This window comes from Anopheles coluzzii, chromosome 3, assembly GCF_943734685.1.
Source record: "Anopheles coluzzii chromosome 3, AcolN3, whole genome shotgun sequence".
In the NCBI taxonomy this organism is placed as follows: domain Eukaryota; kingdom Metazoa; phylum Arthropoda; class Insecta; order Diptera; family Culicidae; genus Anopheles; species Anopheles coluzzii.
In genome coordinates this window covers 880,173-899,470 of record NC_064671.1, presented here as the reverse complement: position 1 = coordinate 899,470, position 19,298 = coordinate 880,173, and the positions used below count along the sequence as shown (strand labels likewise).

The following is a 19,298-nucleotide window of genomic DNA, read 5'->3' as shown; positions in this document are numbered from 1 at the left end:
GTACGGTCTCTCTCTCTGTCTCTCGCTCACATTGCCAACATCGAGCGCTCCGATAGTGAATCGGTTTCCGAAACGCATCGTAAACAGGACTGGCGCGATCTAACAGCTGTCAATTGTCTCTCGGTCGTCCACACGTGCGTACACGTCTGGCTGAAAAGACGCAACCAACAGCAGCACGAGTAGGAGCAGTAAGATCGGTTGCCCAGCTCGACCTGGAGCAGCTACTTTTTTCGATTCCGCGTGTGTCGGTGTGTCTGGTGGTGGTGGTAGTGGTGTGTGCGTTTGCATCGGATCAACACAATCTCAACTTTTTATAATCTACTTTCCACGGAAACGTGCCCAGTTATAAACAGAGTAAAAGAACAAATCGCAGTTGGCGGGGTGTGTGTACTTTCAATATCCAAGTTCCTAATCGCTTGACAGTTCGTTCACCATGTTGTATGTTGATATTGATCGCACAGTGTAGTGTTGTTTTGGAAGTTAGTTGCTGTAGTTTGAGTATAAAATTGCTTTCATTTATACTTCTTAAAGCAGCTCTTATTTAACTGATCGTTGTGGTCTTGTTGCAATGTTTGTGAAATAGCTTCAGAATTCAGAATCGTACCACCCTTTTCACCCCTCTGGAACGTCTCAATTTGCAGTGCAATTAAGCTCCAGAGCAAAGGAAATCCAACCCGTATTTATTTAATTTATATTCGCCTTTAACCCCAGCAGCAGTTGAAACCGAGCGGACGCCAAGAAGGCCTCGTGTCGTGATAGTGAAGCATACGAACCACAGTGGCCGCACAGTTCTTTTCGCAGTGGTAGCATTAGCAAATAATTTCGGATCCTTACTTACGGCTCAAAAATGCCTGCAGAAAAGCGCTCTAGTCAACCGCGGATCGTACGGACGTACGAGTTTCCAACGAAACCCGAAAAGCAGACGCTCGGCCAGTATCTCTACAACTCGCAGGATGGCAAAATTCTTGGCCGCACGTCCAAAGGCTGGGGTGAGTAACATAGAGGGACAGAGATAACCAGTGGAAAGATTGCAAGACAATCGTCTGTTCAGCTCAGTGGACATCTTCATCGGCACCGAGTGGAAAGTGGTTCGAGTCCGGTCTTACTGCAGTGTTTCGATAGCGATGATCCTTCACGTCGTCTGCCTTCGCTACCCATTACCAATCGGGCACTTGAGCAGGCCTTGCAAGTGTTTAAACACTTCCCCGAGCCTGCTTAGCTCGTCCCGTGGCTGATAACGTTATCAACGAAACTAGGGTGGTGCTCGGGAGGTTTAGTTGAGGGGTTGGGGACCATTTGCTTGGGTGCGGATGCATACACGCGCGCTGACGATGGCATAGTTCCGTGATAACAGACCCCAGGCTGGAAGCGAAAGAATCATGCCCCAGCTCACCTCATTCACTGGCACCGAGTCGAACGGCAGTGGTGGGATTTGTGTTGGGTTTGTAGTAGGTCTAGAAATTGCAACACTGCTATATTGGGTCACATGGGACACTGTCTGTCCCACTGCATCTTGGCGGTTCGAGTGTTTTATAGGCTTCTGGGGAAGGGTGTACTTGGAGAGGCCCTTAAGGCACGTGTCGAAAACAAAGTTACCTAACAGCACATATGCTTTTGGGACAAATGATCTTCTGAAATGGCAATGTTACTCATCTCTTATGTGTGTATGAGTAAGCTTCATTACGCACCATAGCACTCCAAAGATTGTAGTTTCCCGTGTGTAATTTCCATGTTTAAAATACAAATTACTGGAATATTCTGTTCACTGTTCGAAAGGATTTGTATTTCTAAACATAAAACAAGGAGAATTTCCGATCTTTTCTCACTTTCCCAACATCAGCAATAGCGTTTCTACCTCCCACCTTGAGATTCAAAGGCGTGAGGTTAGCAATGTCGCCATTTCATCTCAGTTAATGAAATGTTTCGTTAGGAGTTCAATGTGAAAAGCCACTCAAGCACAATAATTATCATTCCTCCTATAACTTTCAACTGGACCGTAGGACCATGTGTCACCCAAATCCAAAAACTGTCTCTTTTAATACGCTAGTCTTGCGATGGTGATAGATTTTGCTTACAAAATTATGCCAGCAATTAGCGTCTCTGATTCATTGGCGTGGGTTTTTGCCATTTTTTGCCATTACCTGCCCATTACTCTTCCAACCTTGACTTTTCTATCGTACTACGAACTTTTTCCATGCTTTGGCGTTGCTGCTGGACACCCGCTGATGATTGTGCGCGTGGAAGCAGACGCTGTTTACTGGTCCACTTCCAGCGAGTATCCCAATTACTCCAGCAAATCCAGCCATTTCTCACCGCTGCATGTAAATTTGGACGCTTAAATAGGAACATTTTTGAGAATGTTTTGGCACTCTCCTCGCCACTCCCCGGTCCCAGCACGACATTCTTCCAAAGTAGATCATCACGAGCAGCGTCGCCCATCGTGCCATCTGGCAGACATACTTGCTCTTCTGATGCTTGGCTTCTTTAGTTTATTTTGGAGATCTAAAAATATCAGCGCGCCAAAATCCATGCCCTGCGCTGCTGCTACTTATCGCTCCATTTCGTCGACCGGTGAGGCACAACTATAATTTAGCACGCCCAACAGGTGTCTTCGATAGCGGGGCGGCTCCATAATGCGGCACAGTGTGTGCGAGGGTGTTTGGGTAAGATTTTCAGCCCCAGCGTCACCACCGAACTGTGCGCAGCATAGCTGTACTATTGACACGGCGTGGCGATAGAACCAAGGTCAATAAACAGTATAAATGGGTCGTTGTACCGTGCTGTAACCGAGCCAACTTAGCCAACAAACAGAGGGCCTGGCAGAGGGCCTCGACGCGATCGGTATGTGCTCATTTCGAGAAACTTTTTTCGAGCAACTTTGTTGAATTACTTTTCTATTTGCCCCAATCCTGCACTACCTCCGCATTGCTACTCGCATTTAGAGTCACATCTCTTGGAATCCGGTATCAAGCGCAATGGTTTCGTGCCGGGGTGAATCACTCGCGTATGAAGCGAACAATGATTATGCTTTTATTTTACTACCTCTCCTAGCGTCTGGATGCGAAAAAGAAGCAAAACCACACAATTGAAGACATCTTCCACCAGTCGCCTCCGCCGGCCACGAAAAAGCCCTTCCTTCCCTGCTTGACCGCGGCATCTGGCGTTATCTTGATGGCACTTAATTCGGTCGGTCCCTGTGTGTTTGTCTCTCACCGCTCGCTTGCCATTTAATTAGCGGATACGCCAGTTTCGGCGCTGGCCTGCTGTTTGCGAAGTGGTAAAAGTGTGAACCAAATAGAGAGAAAAGAAAAACACCACCACCCACCGTCGACAGAGAACGGAAGAACGGCCCCGGTTCAGGCGTCTCCAATCGCTCTTCCTCTCTCTCGCTCTCTATCTTTCTTGATATCTTAGTATCGATGTAGCAGCGGAGTGATGTCAAGTGCATCTGCGAGATTAAAATCCACTTTCGTGCTGCGTTGCTTTCGCAGCCGTTAAATTAGCGATAGGAAGGAAATGCAACGTATCTCGAATGATCGATCTCGGGCAGGAGGGATGGACTGGATGATGGCGTCTTGGTGGAAGGTGTCCGGCTCTATTTTGCAGATCAGATTGTTTACGTAGCGTTTAGGGACGACTTTGGCATTCAACGGGTATTGCCTATCCTCTGTCTCCTCATCCATTTGCTGGCTGGAGCGAAAAATAAATTGAAGCCGTGTCTATATGATGAACAAATTAGTGATCGAATGATAGATTCGCATCGTGCGCAGTATTCTCGATTATCGCAAAGGGACGCTGCGTGGGGTGGGGCAGCATCGTGCAGAGGTGTAAAAAACGATTTAATGTGTGTTTACGCTAGGGAGTCTTTATTATCGCCTAGTCAACAGTCTGCATAATCGTAACGTCAAGCCTAGCGGACTGAAATGACCTTAACCTAGTATTTAATTAGTATTTCTGAATAATCTCATCCATCTATTTCCAAATATTTCATTCAATTGAGAGTAACTTACTCTCTAGAACACTCCAGAAGTCGTAGAAGATTGCCTTTGATAGAACACAAAATCATTAAAATATTGTCTACACACATATTGTGTATTGAAATAATTGCTCTAATCATCTATTATTAAAGGAACTCAAAGTGTTGCTTGAACACTTTGATATCGAACGACTGTCTTGAACACAACCCAGTTTCCTTTTAAACCGTGTTTCTCATTGAACCAAGTCTATCAAGGGTGCTATAATTACGATCAATATGCGTTTATAGTTTCGAATCAATCAACCACCCACCGGTCGATCATAATGCATGAGCACCCGACCCGATCGCTCGCCTTCGCATCTGCATACAAATCAATGCAATTTTGCCCGTTTTTTACATCCGTTCACGTCAAAACTGGTATGGATGGGTGTAGATCGAGTGGGTGTTACTCGTGACCACCACTGGTGCAAGTGCAGTTCCTCTCTCGCACACTTGCCGCGGAATTTCATGCACAAACCAAGTGCAAGTGCTTCGCGTTGCGCCAAGCAAATGCGATGAAAATGTTGGGAAATTGTGACAAAGATTCCGGTCCACCTATTCTCGGAACGCTATCAAAACACAAGGTTTCGCAGGGGAGGGTACACAGATCAGCAAATAACTCACACGTGCAAACGAGCCGCTTAAATTTCCTCCGACTTTAACCGTTTTCAAACAGTGGATTCAAATGGTCGGCACGGGCGGTTTCAAATGCAAGTAAAAACAGCGGAAACAACGTTCTGTTGCAGAAACAAAACGACACTTTCTCTCTCGCACAGTATTTTTCTTTGGGTGCTATAGCACACACATACACGCACACATGCACACAATCATGCAACCACACGAAAGCTAAATTTAATCGTCCAATTTCAAACCGGTGTCGTCTAGTGGCGTTCGTCTGTTGCTTGTGATAGCTGCCTTGTCGCAGGTATCAGTGTACAATACTTTTTCTTGTCGGTGTAACCTCGCCCCTAACCCATTGCTTACTACCCACAATACCACGGAAGAAGTGCATTCGATGGGGGGCGAAGTGGGGGTGATCCCCTGTTGGTGGGAAGGCTTATTGCGATTGCATTGAACCGGATACGGGTGGTTTTCGGTTTCTAAATATACAGAAAACCGTTTAACTCACTCAACTATCGAACGGTGGTGGGTCGTGGTAGTTGTAGTGTGTTGTTTTCGTTGTTTTAGGTGGGCGCTTAGAGGAAGACTGAGGGGATATTCGGATAACTTGTTTACCTAAATGATTGGGCTGTTGGGCAGAACCCGAAAAAAGGGTTTGCTATTAAGGTGGGTCGTCAGCAAATTCCAACTCCGTTGTTTACGCTATTACGCTAGGGAAAGAAGCTTCTCTGCGATATTCAAAACTATTTGATATAAAACACCTTTGCGCCAGTGCACCAACCATAGCGCCAAACCGGTTTGAAGTAGTACGAACGATAAACAATCCCTACGATAAGTTGGCAGATACGCGATAAACAGATTGTCACCTACGTCTGTGGCTAATAACAAACTGTTGACTCCACCGTTGACTCTCTTGATGAATTTGCAAATGTACACCTATTAGAACGACATTAAAGCACCATTATGTGAAAGACGTTCACCAACGAACCACCCAGCACGGTGCGTTGATGCATATAATTTACAGCCACCCGATAACGAGTGCAATTCCGACTCTCAGGGGGTAGGAACACATGCAACTCGGGGCCTCCGCGGACACTGTTGATCACATTAATTGTCTGCGAGAGTGCCTACAATCACGGCTGGGCCCGAGTCCGAGCGGTGTTACTATGTGCTTTCCGATTAAGATACTGTCCCGCTGGCGGATGATCCACTTATCATCGCGATATCGGCAAGACTCACGTTCCGCGGCCACTTGTAAAGCTCCCGTTTAACGTCTTCTTTTCTTGCACAACTCCTTCACTCCACTCTGCAGCTCAGCTACTGTTCTTCTATGCCTGCTTCTACACCGTTCTGGCGGCACTGTTCGCCATCTGTATGCAGGGGCTGCTGGTCACGCTGAACCATCAATACCCGAAGTGGCAGCTGGATGAGTCGCGCATCGGTACCAACCCTGGCGTGAGCTATCGCCCCCAACCGGTAGAAGCGGAAGGCATCAATAGCATCCAGTATGTGGCGGCCAACAAATCGGACGTTGCGGTGTGGGTCAACATGCTCAACGATTTTCTGGCACGTAAGTTAGAGAGTCCGGAGAGGAAGAAAGAATGGACGACGGTGCCTGTGACTAACGACTGTAAATCTCTCATTTACAGCGTACGCGGATCATACATTGCTACCCGGAGGTGGCAAGAACCAGGTGATCTGTGACTTCAACACTCCACCAACGGCCGGCAACGTGTGTGCCTTCGATGTGAAGAACCTTGGTCCATGTTCGGCAGCGGCAGGATACAGCTACAACCGATCGGCGCCATGCATTTTCATTAAGCTCAACAGAGTAAGGACAGAGCGTTTGTTTCATAGTTCTTCTGGATTACCTGGTGATTTCCTTCCCATAGATTTATGGCTGGCAGCCCGAGTTCTACGAAGACGTCGACGATCTGCCCACCGACATGCCCGACGATCTGGCGTCCCACATTCGATCGCTACCCGCTCCGGACCGGCGCCAGGTGTGGGTGACGTGCAAGGAACTTACCACCACTGACGAAAACCAGCTCGGACCGATCGAATACTTACCGAGCCAAGGTTTCCCAGCGTACTACTACCCATACATGAACATCGACGGCTATCTGAGCCCACTCGTCGCCGTACATCTTGCACGACCGAAGCGTAAGTTGTCATCCACCTTCCTTGTTACACGTAGTACGTAATCCCACCGCATGACAATATCTCGACTCACACCTTCCCCGTTGTTTTTTTTCCGATTGCAGCGAAAACGACCATCAGCATCGAGTGCCGTGCCTGGGCGAAAAACATTATCTACCGCGGAGGTAGTCGCGATCGGGCCGGGTCGGTGCAGCTATTCCTGCGTATTGATTAGATAGCGCTGCGGCTGATTCCCACCGACCAATGTGACAATGTCGAATTGTTGTTGCTTTTTTTTAACGTGTTACGTTGATCCGTTTTGCTGAACGCAGCGACACAAGGGGACGAGAATTCATTAGAAACAAATTACATCGCAGCCAGACGCCCGCCCGATCATCCTTCCACAACGCACGTGTGCTATGAAGAGTTTACTTAAACGTTTTAGTGAAGTGAGAAAATAAAAGTAAATTATGGTAAATAAATGATTTGCGGTTAATTTATACGCGTCCCAGCGATGGCGGTTTGAGTTGCGAGCGCGTCGCAGCTTGAACGTGAAATATTTCACGCATGCAAGCGGTGCAAAGTTTCACCCGCGTGCGCGACACTTGCGCGCCTGTTTTTTTGAATTCGAGTGGCCGTTTAATTTAGTTTAGCAGTTAGCTGTAGAAAAAGGTTAGCATACCACCTAAAAGACGCAAAGTTACTAAGATAGAACGTACTTAAGAGACAAACGAGAAGGTTTATAATCTACAAATGTTTCATTTTTCTTTCAAGTCAACTTTAGCCGTAACCGTTGCATTCGAATTGGTTTGAGGGTTTATTCTGTTGTTTGGTTTAGTTTGTGATAGGCGAGAAATCTATGTACTTGGAAATAGATGCGGCTGCAATACCATCCACACCTTGTACCACCGTGTGTCTGCGTCTTGGCGTCCCGGTTCGAGCTTCTCCTGTCCCTAACATCACCAGCCGCACGCCGCGGAATACTTTTGGAAATATTTTATGAACTAGTTAACGTTTTGTATCACGATTATGTTATCTTCTTACTTGCTGCTCAAAGAGTTGTGTGTTTTTGCTCCTTATTGCCTATTCGACATAACAACTGGGTGTGTAGTAGTGCTGGCGTATCCTTCTGCGTTAGTACCTCGTGTGTTTGTCTGTGTCTTCTTTAACCCTACTTAAAGCATTGCTCATTATCGAATAGTTTAACGATCTTTCGATCTGCTCTGATCACTTCTTGTGGTTCATTTCTTATTGGAATGATATACTTTAATACCCTCTGCAATCGCACGCGGGCGCGATACGTTAAGCAGCAGCTCCTCTTGTTATCGTATTGTTCAGTTTTGCTTGATTCCATCCTCTTTGCTTTAATCCCGTCTGTATGCTTTATTGTCAAATGCTTTTGCACATCACTCGCCGGATTGGTTGTATTGCTTTCGTGATCTATACATTTCCATTTTTTCGACACTCTGATACTGTTCAGCACTTCAGAAACAGATGTCCATTCCATCCGAAATTACTATTAATTAAACGTTAAATCAAAACACTGCAGCAACTAGCAATGCGGGGTATTAAAAATCCTGAAGGAACTACCATACCTTGAGTAGGCAAATGCGCAGGGTATGGAAATCTATTGCTCAAAGATGCCTGATTGTAGATCGATTAGACTATCTTCTTTTGGATGCGTATCGATCTTTCATAGGAAACAGGACCAATTATCGGGCTCCTCGGCTATTGGACATCACAAAAAGTTATCACAAAATACTATCCCTTCGACTCGACCCCCTTTGTAGCAGGTCGGTTGCGTTGCGCTCTATCATTCGCTTGGTGTGTCCTAGTTCTCCCGCCACGGGTCCGTCTCGCGGTACATGCGATCTACGTTTTCCTGAAGCAATTTTTGTTGCTCTAAAATAAGAAAAGACATTTTGATGGATCAGTACATTCGCGTGGTGTTTGCTCTCTTACCAGGTGAAAGATTGGCGATGACACTCTGCTTCACCAGGAACTCATTGCACAGCTCACGGGACAGTCCAAATGCGTGCATGTTACACGTGAAACTTCTACAAAAAGGAACAATTAATTATATTAAGCGAGTAACAAGATGCTTCCCCACAACCTTCCACATACCCCAGTTGGCCAAAGCTAAGATTTTGATGGTAATGCTTGTCCTCCTGCAACTCTGCCGGATCAGTCCGGTCGCAAGCACTGGTGGACGAGGACCGCTCCTGCTCTGGAACGGTGAGTGTCGCTGCGCTAGTCGCAGCTTCCTCCGTGCCTCCCAGAAATGGATCTCCTATGTTGGGGACGGTTCCACTGCCTTTGGACGACTGTTTCGTGTGTGACGGCGGTGCACTGGGGGAATGCTTGACGGTCGGTGGCACCGGCCGGTGTTTCCGTTCCGTCTGAAGTGCATCGAAGAAGGCCGCGTTCCAGAAGCGCAACGTCTGCCAGATCGGTTGATCGCGCAGATAGGTGTACAGGTACTCCCGGTACGGATCACAGCCCGGTACGTCAACTGGAATGCAGGAAAGTGAGACATCGGACTAACTAACGTCCAAACTCCAGACAGACTACTTACTATCATGGTAAAAGGTAAAGCACATGTTCATAAGCGTTTTGGCCGGAGAGTAGTCCTCGCTTTCGGCGCACTCGAACAGCACGATCGCGAAATACTGAATCAGTGAGTAGAACGTGGACTCGTCCACCCGCTTCGTCTTGGCCCGCTGTGCGTTAACCAAACGGGAAAACCACAATCGTCCAGTTTCCGTCTAAGGAGAGAGAGAGAGAGAGTTCAGAGGAAAATTTACTACAGTGTACCTGTTTAGTAAGCAGTTCAGGCCCATCAAAGGCATTTAATCGATGAACAGAATAGCTCCCATGCATTCTTTTCTCCTTCTTCTCCCTCCAACTCACCCTTGCAAACTGCCCAAAGTCCGACTTGAGCTGCAGCGTTATGCTGGAGCTGTCGTGGAAGAGAATGCGCACGAACCGCTTCATAAAGTCCAGCACCGCCTCCTCCGACTGGCTGTCGAGGCTGATGGAGGACGCCCAGGACGGGACGGAGTTTTCCGACTCGGACCGGATCCACATCTTCAGCTCGGACGACTCGAGCGTACCGCTGAAGGCGCACGATTCGTTGTCACTGGTGGAGGCACTGCTCGGAATACCTGTCCAAACGCACGGGAGGGTCAAAAAACGTTCGCACATTCCTGCTTGACTGGGTTCTCCGCTCATCTTACCTAGCCGTGGCTCTCGCCCGTGATAAAAGTCCCTGCCCCAGGGAAACCCATCCAGCGTTGCAACGGCGTTGTTGGTCGCACCCAGCCTGCCTACAGTCTCGCCCAGATCCGGCCCGCCCGCCGACGGTTGCGGTGACTTGGAATCGAGCGAGCACGAGTTCTGGCTGAAGTTGCTGTGGCTAAAGTCAGCGCTGAGACTGTGTGAAGGAGCCCGTTCCGTCACTCGCTCCTCACTCTCTTTGCCGGCGGATGTCGTCGTCGTCGTCGTCGTCGTCATCGGTTTGGTCGTACTCGTCGCTGTTGGCACCGGTTGTGGTGGTGTGCTTGGAACAGGAGTAGGTGGCGGTAGAACTATAACAAGAAAATACCTTCTTCGAACAATCTTCCTTTTTTCCATCGTTTGTGTACGTACGGTGTGAGAAGGCTGGATTCCGATAGCGCCCCGAAAGGACCTCCTCATGCGCCCGTCGTTCCTTCGCCCGACGCAGCTCGTAGTCGATCTGATGCTCGCCGCGGGTATCATCTGTTAGGATGCGTGAAAAAAACGATCATTTATGTAAATTAATTGAAGGTGGAGACAAGTTGTGAGGTTTTCGTTTTGCCCCACTCACCTGGATGCTTCATGTTGGACGATTCGTACTTTCGTCGCAGCATGTCGTCCACCTTCATCTGGTTGCGGTTGGCCGTCGTTTCGGTGTCGGAGGACGAGGTGAGACTGAGGGCGGCATCAATCTGGTGAAAGAGTGGCAAAAGGTCAAATAGTTGTTATTCAGTAAACTCAATGCTTTGCCCGAGATGAGACCCCTTTTCGCCTTAAAAGGTGTCGTATATATCAGTTATTTCAGTCACTTTTAGGCGAATGAGAACCTCTTACAACAACTTTTGGGAGAGAAATTCCGCTCAAGATGGTTTCTAGAAGAGTTACCACAATTTCTTTCTACAACATTTTCTTTGAAGTCCTCATTACCCTTACGAACCACTTACTTAAAATTAACGTCCAATCCTGCCAACTTGCCAACAGCATCGAACCGACATCCAAGCTCAAGGATCAGCAATTTTCAACGACCTTCCACTGCTAACTAGTCACTATCACCCGTGAGCACTTTTACACTTCAATGTCAAATGCCTTCCTTTCGTTGTGAGAAACGGCGGCGGTCCTCGCAAACCTCCCTTGGAAAGCAACGGTCAAGGACGCTCTCGGTGAAGGAGCCTTTTGCAAAACGAGGATACCGATACCAGTGGCCCCTCCCAAAGCCCAACACCGGTCCCCAGTAGGTCCTCCATTCATCTTCAGCGGGGCTCGATTCAATTGAAAACCAATCAGTGAAATGAATGAACGAGCGCTATCGGATGGGATATTTCGTGTCCCGGCCACGTACATGCCGCGTGTAGCTTTGGATTGCCCTTCGATGGCCTTCGCTTCAAGTATCGGGTATAGGTGAATGTGCTTGTGTCACAGAGCGCTAGTAACCTCTCATTTTGTAGCGACGGTGACCCAATTTTGGACTACACAAAAAGGAAACTGAAGGCTTCAGCATGGCTGTTCTGTTGTTTGATATGTTCAGTTTTTATTCGTGTCCGTTATTTTCCCTGCTCCAAAACACAAAACTCAGTAAAGGAGTGAACAGTCTCCTCCCCTCCCTCGTATGTGTGTGTGTGTGTGTGTGTGTGTGTGTGTGTGTGTGTGTGTGTGATAAAAACCACTGGTTGAAATTGCCGCAACACGAAGCCAACCCAAACAGTCAGTCCGGTCAAACATTTGCCCAAACGACACGATGTTTGCATCTATTTTGCATATGGAAAGCAGAACACCACCGCAGCCAAGATGACCGAGTGTACCTCTTTGTCAACTTTTCCATTTTTCCATTTGTGCCGTTTCGTGTTGTGTCCGCCTGCATACTCTATACGTCCCGGCTGGGGACATTGCTCGGTGATCTTTTGCCTGCCGCAGACCATCGTTTATCTGGCCCGCCGTTTTGCCTAGCTGCCGATGAATTATTCAGCCAGCTAATTGACGGTAAGCGCTGTCCAGGGAGAGGGGCGAGAGGTTTACACTAATGTTTACAGGGACTATTTTTGAATTCGTAATATCCACTCGTGGGAATGTAAGTGATAAATAATTCCGTTAATCATAATATTTGATTAGTATTGCCACTTTGCAGAGCAATTGTGCATGAAACATAATAACGCGAGCAACTCTCCATGGAGTCCTTTCTTCTGGTCTACGAGCAATGACAAGATTACACGTTTTCCCCGGAAAACACTTCTACGCACAACACTCCATGCACACTTACTTTGATAGCTGTGTAAATAATTTTTCTACCTAAGGCAACAACACTTGCTCACGTCCTTATCGCTACAAGGCCGTCCCATCCGTTTCACACCTGCCCTGCAATGCCCGATCACTTGAGAAAAAGGCCGCAAGGACACGGGCACATCCTCACATACTGCATTAAACCCTCGTCCCCCAGCTCTCTCTCTCCCTTCGTCCTTCCCTTCCCTGCTAAACAGCCAATTGCTGCAAAAACCTGGCTCTTGCAAGAAGCGACCGAACGAGAACCGGCCGGTCGTGAGACGGCTTCACTTATCGTTTTCTTTACAGCCAGCAGTCCCTGCCTCTTTGACCTGTCCTATCTACCCCATCTTGCACATGTATGGCGACGGGGGAGGGAGGGGGTTTTGGTATCATCATTGCGCTTCTGGCTGCCACAAACGCGGCCCAACAACGGCACAACACGTTCCATAAACACCGATCAATATCTTGGAAAGCGTATCTCAACCCCGCCCGGCGGTGGCACGCGGTCACATTCTTGCACGACTTTTCCGCACCATAAATTCCGAGATTCTGCCGCAACGACCAAGACCCAGGGGCAAGTAAGTGAGCAACAGTGCAAATGACTAAACACACACACACACAGGCACACAGGTACACAGTCATCGTTGTTGCAACCTCAAACCACCGAAAAAAGGCCGTCACAAACAATGGAGTGGAGTGTGTCATCCTCGATGGTTTTGTGTGTGTGTGTGTGTGTGTGTGTGTGTGTGTGTGTGTGGACGGACATTGCTCACTTCTGGTGTGTGAAGGAATCAGTGGCCCAACTGCACACCGGGGAATCGTTTGACACTTCACACACTCACACAGAGAGGCGCCCGCTGCAATGCGATAGTGTTGTGTCTTTTTTTTTGGCCGCGGTGGAGCGTTAAAGCGATACATAATTTATGCAACCAGCGCCAGCGCCATTGACCCATTCTGTGCGAAACAGCCAACTCAGGCCCAACACTTTATGCAGCCGCGATAACGCGGCGTTAGGACAGAAGAGACGCTCACGTTCCGTTGGGGCGCGAAAATGGGCAAAGTGTGCGGGGGATTCGATGAATCCGTGGCCTAGTAGCAATTTGTTTTCTAATTAGTGCGATAATGGGTTACGCATCAGTTCCAATTTTCGATCAGCGGTGGCCACAATGGTGGGGAGGTGTGGAGGTGAAGCCATTACTTGCGGTACAAAAGCGAGCGATCGGTTAATGCGTGTAATCGGTAGTCGGTTCAAGGAAAAATATTTATACTTTGCTTGTGTGGTGGTTTCCGATAGCGTTTAGTGAAAAGGTTGTTCTTTTCATATACATTCCCAATAGCTGATGATAAAAGAGTGTTTATTTTACAACAAATTTCAAATACTCGTAATCCACATCAATGGATTGATTTTGTATTTTCTTGCATTGATTCAATTCTATCCTTTTCCTCCATTATTTAGCACGCATTTTCCAATCCAATTCAATCGAGCACAACACTAACCCAGTCTCACCAATAAATGGATTGCTGAATTATTTATCCGCTTTAATCAAAACACCAAAGCTGGAACCATAGTTTATCTTTCAACCATTAAAACGCATACATACCCACATCCTTTTTAAGACTTTTCTTCTGGGTGGTTCAGGATTGTGTAGATTGATGACTGTTAATACCCTTTTTCGGATTGCACCTCAAGAGGCTTTCGCTTTGAAAGGGTCATCGATTGGGCGTATGGTGCGTTTTCCGTTTCATCCCTTCGCTAACAATGGGATTGAGCCGAGCATCCCTATGGCTCCCACGTTTTAACGACCGACCGTATTGAGAGTACATTAAATATCCCATCCTCAAGCAAACAGGGGTTTATCCTTTCTCTGGTTCTGTTGATACTACTTTCCTTTAAACTTGTTACCTTTGGATGGTCGGAAGGTGGAAAATGTATCATAAAATAGCACACACACATAAACTTTCCTGGAAAGATTAGCCGACTGCATCGTTTGACACACTTCACAAAACAACCCGTTCCCCTTCTCGCTCTCGTGCCATAAATCAATCAATACCCATTTCCCATCACATCCGCTCCATCAATTATCTTGAACCGGCGTGCCACTAAACATCCCGACAAACGATTTCATAACCCATCACCTTCCATATATCTTCTACCTAGCTTGGGCCGTGCGGGGCCGGAAAGGAATGTAAAGAAACCTCTTAGCGATCGATCGGTCGATTCCTGGAAGCAAACTCGCTTAAACCTCCAACCGCTGGAGCCGTGAGTGAAGTACCGTGAAAAGAAACGCCCGGAAAACCCAGCCGCATAAAAGCTGCGTTTCATAACCAAGTCAGTGTGAAGCAGCGTCTGACGAGGATGTTTGCTCGTTTGCTTATCTGCAGGCTTTTTACTGTGTCTTACGGGGAAAGGGGTTCTGTTTCTGTTCCATCTCCCACTCAATGTCCCTGAGCATCTGGTACCGACCGCAAAAAAACCCCCCCGATCGATCGATAGTGCTAGCGCTTTTCCACCATATTTTCACCTCTCCGGATTTGATTAGACGCTGATTGGCAACCGTTTTCTGGTTCAAAGCGGCTCAAATCATTTCCACAGCACACCAGAAGGCGTAAAATGCGCGTCCGGATGTTTGATTCCGCACGCCGCTCGGATAATCCATTTGCCGCTGCCTCAATCATTTGCCCCGAACTTGATCGGAATAAAGCGCCGCCGCCGACGGAAGAACGTCATTCCAGCGACTCACCTCACCTGACGGATGTTATAAATAATGCATGTACCTTTTGGTTGACGGAAACTGTGGACCCTTTTGTCATTTCCCCCGAAAAAAAAGGTACCGTGCGCTGGTGGAGGTAGTGTAGGCAGGCAAAGCTTTCTCTTTCCAAACCCCGCACTTTCAACTTCACTTTCACTGGTGCTCGGTGGCATTTTAAAAGTGGCACAAGAAAAGTTGCTCGACCGAATCGCGCGCTCTCTCGATAACGGCGTGTGGGTGAATAGTGAAACGATGACAAAAGGAAAACACCTCCCCCCCCCCCCCATTGGTACACCACCGTGTATTTGATAAGCTACGCGGTGTCTTGGCTGCAACAAGCCCGTACGCCCCAGGGGGAGTCACAGTCACACACACAGCAAGTTTGCACCTGTGCTTTCGCCGTTCGTAGACTTTTCGGTGGGCGGAAATAGGGCGCTTTGGTGACCTTTTTTTCCTTTTCAGCCCTCCACTCGGCACAAAGAAACAGGCGGTGGAGCGTGAAATAAGCCGATACACAAATTTGCCTCCAGCGCTATCGCATACAGCTTGTCCAGCTTGTAGCTGTGTAAGCTGTAAGCTTGATGGAATCAAGCGTTGTTTTTTCCTCTGTTCTCCAACAAGTACAAAGCTGAGTTTGAAGTTCTTTCGCGAGGACGATAAGAATTGTTAATTTAATTTGAGTTTCAGATTTTGACCTTGCGTGGAGCCTTAATTGAATGTCTTTATGTAAAATGTTGGCAGAGATTTTCTTCTCTTTCATATCTCAAACATGTTCCTCGTTGGTCGTACTATTGTGCTCAATCAACAATTGCTACAGGGAGTAACGTCTATCGGCTGATTTAATTAGAGCATCCACCATCCATAATTCCCACCTGTGTTCCCCGCACACTGCCACACATACATACGCACGGATGGCATAATTACGACACGTGCTTGCGCACTAATCCACGCCAAACGCCCGCCAGTTATGCACTTGTGCTAATTAGTGACGACACCTGACGGGAAAGATTTGTCCATCGCAATTCATTCCCCGCCAGGCGCATCGATCCAGCTGTGACCTTCCCAACTAGTGTCCTCTGTCCCCCTGTGACCTCCTCGCCCATGCACCACCATGCTTACCTTGTTGGAGATTCCGTTAATGATTTCGGTACTGTTGCCCAGCACGGACAGGAACTTGGACTTGATGGCGCTCGGCGTTTTGCCCATGAACGTGCGGATCCGGTTCGTGGCCGGGGAGTCGCGCGGACTCTCCAGCGGCGCTGCTTCTCGCTCACGGCGCAGCTCCCGCACCATTGTACCGTTGGGCAACGATTCGCGGTTCCGTTCGCAGCCACCGTTACTGGCCTCGCTGCTGACTGTGTTGTTGGCAAGCGTCGTTGTGGCAGCCATCGGTTGACTAGCCGCCCGCTTGCTGGGACTTGGGCGAGCTCCTCGCGGAAACGTTGACAGTGCCGATCCGTCCATTGCGAGGCAGAAGGTAGCAGAGTGCAGCAATCTTTCAACCAGGCAGCTGATGTACTAATGCTCGACGGAAAGAACGACCGCTTCTGGCACGTTGGCGGGTGTTTTTAATTAAAATGCTTTATCCACACGCCTATTGGTAACGCTCGTTTGAATAAATGCTGTAGTAGCTCATACAAACCTATCGAGAATTAGTATTTTGTTTGCTTTGTTCCCTCAATCGATTCAAATTCTAATTTCCTCATAAGCCACACAACGTGTATGGGAAAATAATCATTCCTCAGAAGCGATTTGCCGCACGAAAGCACGTTTCCTCCGTTCAACACAATTTGCTGAGCCGTTGTTTCATGGTTGTTGGTGCATTTGGTGCTTATGGTCACAGGACAGGACAACCGCAACATCCGTCCCCTTCAGCGTTGGTGTGATGGTTGTGTTGGTGCACGCTTTTCCATATCACCCGGGGGGGACAGCAGGATTTGTGCTCCCAATTTATGACCCAAGGATAAAGCCAGGCCAGCCCAGCGGGTTTAGATATTCTTTCCGTCCTTCTTCAGCAGCCAGTAGAAGAAGATGAAGAGAACGTGAGGAAACCGGAGAGCAGGTCCAATGCGTGAAACCCCTGGGAAACCGATCGGTACCGCATTATGTCACAGCCACACACATACACACACACACACACACACACACACACACACACACACACACACACACGAGGACTTCATGCATACTCTACATGCATCACCGTAGCGCCGGGAAAAAACAAGAAGCCGACTGTACAAATATCCTTTTTACGAGTTTCACAACCTCACAGCAGTTTCATCAGGTGATGTTTATTAGGCACACACGATTCTAGTAGAGCTTTTCCACGAAACAAACACACACACATACTGATGGCGTCAAACTACATTTCTTTCTGGTTGTTTTTTTCAGAACTCAGAACGTTCTCGATTACTATTGCGATGAATAATTAGAACACACCGAGCGTCGAGCGAGTGAAAGAGAGGAAAAAATCATTTCGAAACGCCACCACACAGCACACACAGCACTGCGCCACACACTGGGACACTGGGTTTAGGTTTAATTTTCCGGCACTGTAGGTGAAAGCCTATTAAACGATAAGCTTAGGCCGCGACAGTACGATGCGGGCGACGACGGGGGAAGGGAAGGCAAAAAATGGATCGAGAAAGCGCGATGGAGCGAAAAACGAGTCGGTGTGGAAAATGAGGGCCTCCCTCTTTCAAAAAACTAGCCAACCAGCCGACAACGGACCCGGCACGATCGCTCCATCTAACCTACGGAAAAGCTACGGAACAACTGACTGACTGCAGAACCGTCTGCTGCGTGGCTGCGTGGTGTTCGTGGAAATTTGCAGTGGAATGAGAGAGCGAAAGGGAAAATTCTCTCGGCCAAGTGAGAGCAAGAGCAACGCGTGAGAGCGCTGTCAAACTTCGTGTCACGCGTGTTTATTTGGTGTTGTAGCAATGCAAGGTTTAGGAAAGGTTTGGGCCACACGTTCACGCTCCTGCTTTCTACCAATACCATTGCCCTGTTGATACCGGCTGTTTCGCACGGTGGCCCGGTTTTGCGCACACTCGGCACCCCACGTTCGGATGCCGGTACTTGTCAAATGGCTACGGAAAGAGTCATGTTTTCAAGAGCTCGCTCGGCTTACACGAGCACGTTTGCTCACGTTTGTTTTCATCCATCAATCAAACTCTGCTGGCGTGTATGTGTGTGCGTGTGCTCCCGCGCAACTGTCAAACAGTGCAAACTGGCGCGCCTGTTGAAGCCTAAGAACGAGGTCATAAAAACAAAACCGAGCAAAGCTTCACCGTTCGATATTCGACCACGGCGTTCGTTGGCGCGAACACACAGCGCCGTGTTGGCGTTTGGCTATGACAAAGTAGAAAAAAACGGGGGGGAAACGGGCAAAGGTTAATGACGACGACGAAATGGAACGCAAGGCTCGGGCCTGTCAATGCTCTTCACGAGACTTTGGGGCAAGGTCCTTGTGAGAGTGTGTGTGTGTTTTTGTGTGTTAGACAAAACACAGGATTTATTTCCGTATCACACACGGTTGTTGAAGCCAGCAAAGAAGAAGGGTTTGTTGCAAAAAGAAAGAAGGAAAAACAACATTGTACTGCTTTCAGCACGTGCTCGGGTCAATGGATACGCCTGGTGTTTTGTGGAAATTGAACGCAATATTGCTCCATTTCCGCACCAATACAACAAAACATGACTTATTATTATTAAAATTTGGAAATAATATATATATTATTTAAATATGGAACTATTACATAAATACAATTTAAACAACACTGCCGCACGATCAAACACTCAACCACGCTCTCCACCTTCAATAGCAATCGTTCCCTCGGCGCACTCATTGACGTGGCACACTCTCGATGACGCAAAAGTGAAATCGCGCCAGTTTCGAAACGTGCTGCCGAAAATTGTCGGCAAAAAAACATGATCCTCTCAACGGGTGTACTACGGCGTGGGCAAGCTCTGCACGCAAGTCGCAGGCGATAAAGTTCGTCTAAAATTAGTTTTCGTCCGTAAGGCACACACAGTGACAGTGGCCGTGTTTTTCTGTGTGAATATGTGGTCTCAGGAGCACGAAAACGGGACGGCGCAAAATCGCTCACGATGCAACACAGCTTAGGACAGTTGGTTTGCGCGATCTTTTTGAAACATAATTTGGATTTTTAATTTAATGGATTTTTAATTCACAAAATTGATACACGAACTCGGTTTCCTCTACTTAAATGAGTTCGTTT

At 47.8% G+C, this 19,298-nt stretch overlaps 2 protein-coding genes across 6 annotated transcripts; one reads left to right on the top strand and one right to left on the bottom strand.

The window, feature by feature from the left end:
- Nucleotides 1-80: 80 nt before the first annotated feature.
- Nucleotides 81-7,667, top strand: LOC120959667 (sodium/potassium-transporting ATPase subunit beta-2-like). 5 transcript variants are annotated; one of them, XM_040383259.2, is made up of 6 exons: nt 81-188; nt 712-989; nt 5,949-6,206; nt 6,286-6,467; nt 6,529-6,799; nt 6,901-7,667. In XM_040383259.2, the coding sequence occupies exons 2-6, from the start codon at nt 848-850 to the stop codon at nt 7,008-7,010; spliced, it is 963 nt and encodes a 320-aa protein (XP_040239193.1). In that variant the 5' UTR covers nt 81-188; nt 712-847; the 3' UTR covers nt 7,011-7,667. The 5 variants fall into 5 exon arrangements, with proteins under 5 accessions (XP_040239193.1, XP_040239194.1, XP_049465527.1 ...); XM_040383260.2 differs by having other exon boundaries at nt 94-188; nt 715-989; XM_049609570.1 differs by having other exon boundaries at nt 159-179; nt 715-989.
- On the bottom strand, nt 7,442-18,056 carry LOC120959665 (uncharacterized protein KIAA0513). Its single transcript, XM_040383253.2, has 9 exons — nt 16,177-18,056; nt 10,623-10,743; nt 10,424-10,534; nt 10,012-10,362; nt 9,686-9,939; nt 9,351-9,540; nt 8,900-9,287; nt 8,738-8,832; nt 7,442-8,677 (listed from the first exon to the last, which is right to left on the bottom strand). The coding sequence occupies exons 1-9, from the start codon at nt 16,519-16,521 to the stop codon at nt 8,607-8,609; spliced, it is 1,926 nt and encodes a 641-aa protein (XP_040239187.2). The 5' UTR covers nt 16,522-18,056; the 3' UTR covers nt 7,442-8,606.
- Between the last annotated feature and the right edge of the window lie 1,242 nt (nt 18,057-19,298).

Bases quoted from the DNA above. Each gene is read 5' to 3' on its own strand.
- LOC120959667 (XM_040383259.2), top strand. From the start codon at position 848: ATGCCTGCAGAAAAGCGCTCTAGTCAACCGCGGATCGTACGGACGTAC. The intron at 990-5,948 runs GTGAGTAACATA...TCCACTCTGCAG, and splicing joins CCGCACGTCCAAAGGCTGGG to CTCAGCTACTGTTCTTCTAT. The intron at 6,800-6,900 runs GTAAGTTGTCAT...TTCCGATTGCAG, and splicing joins ACATCTTGCACGACCGAAGC to CGAAAACGACCATCAGCATC.
- LOC120959665 (XM_040383253.2), bottom strand. From the start codon at position 16,521: ATGGACGGATCGGCACTGTCAACGTTTCCGCGAGGAGCTCGCCCAAGT. The intron at 9,940-10,011 runs GTAAGATGAGCG...GCGTTTGGACAG, and splicing joins CGGGCGAGAGCCACGGCTAG to GTATTCCGAGCAGTGCCTCC. The intron at 8,678-8,737 runs GTAAGAGAGCAA...TTCTTATTTTAG, and splicing joins CATCGCCAATCTTTCACCTG to AGCAACAAAAATTGCTTCAG.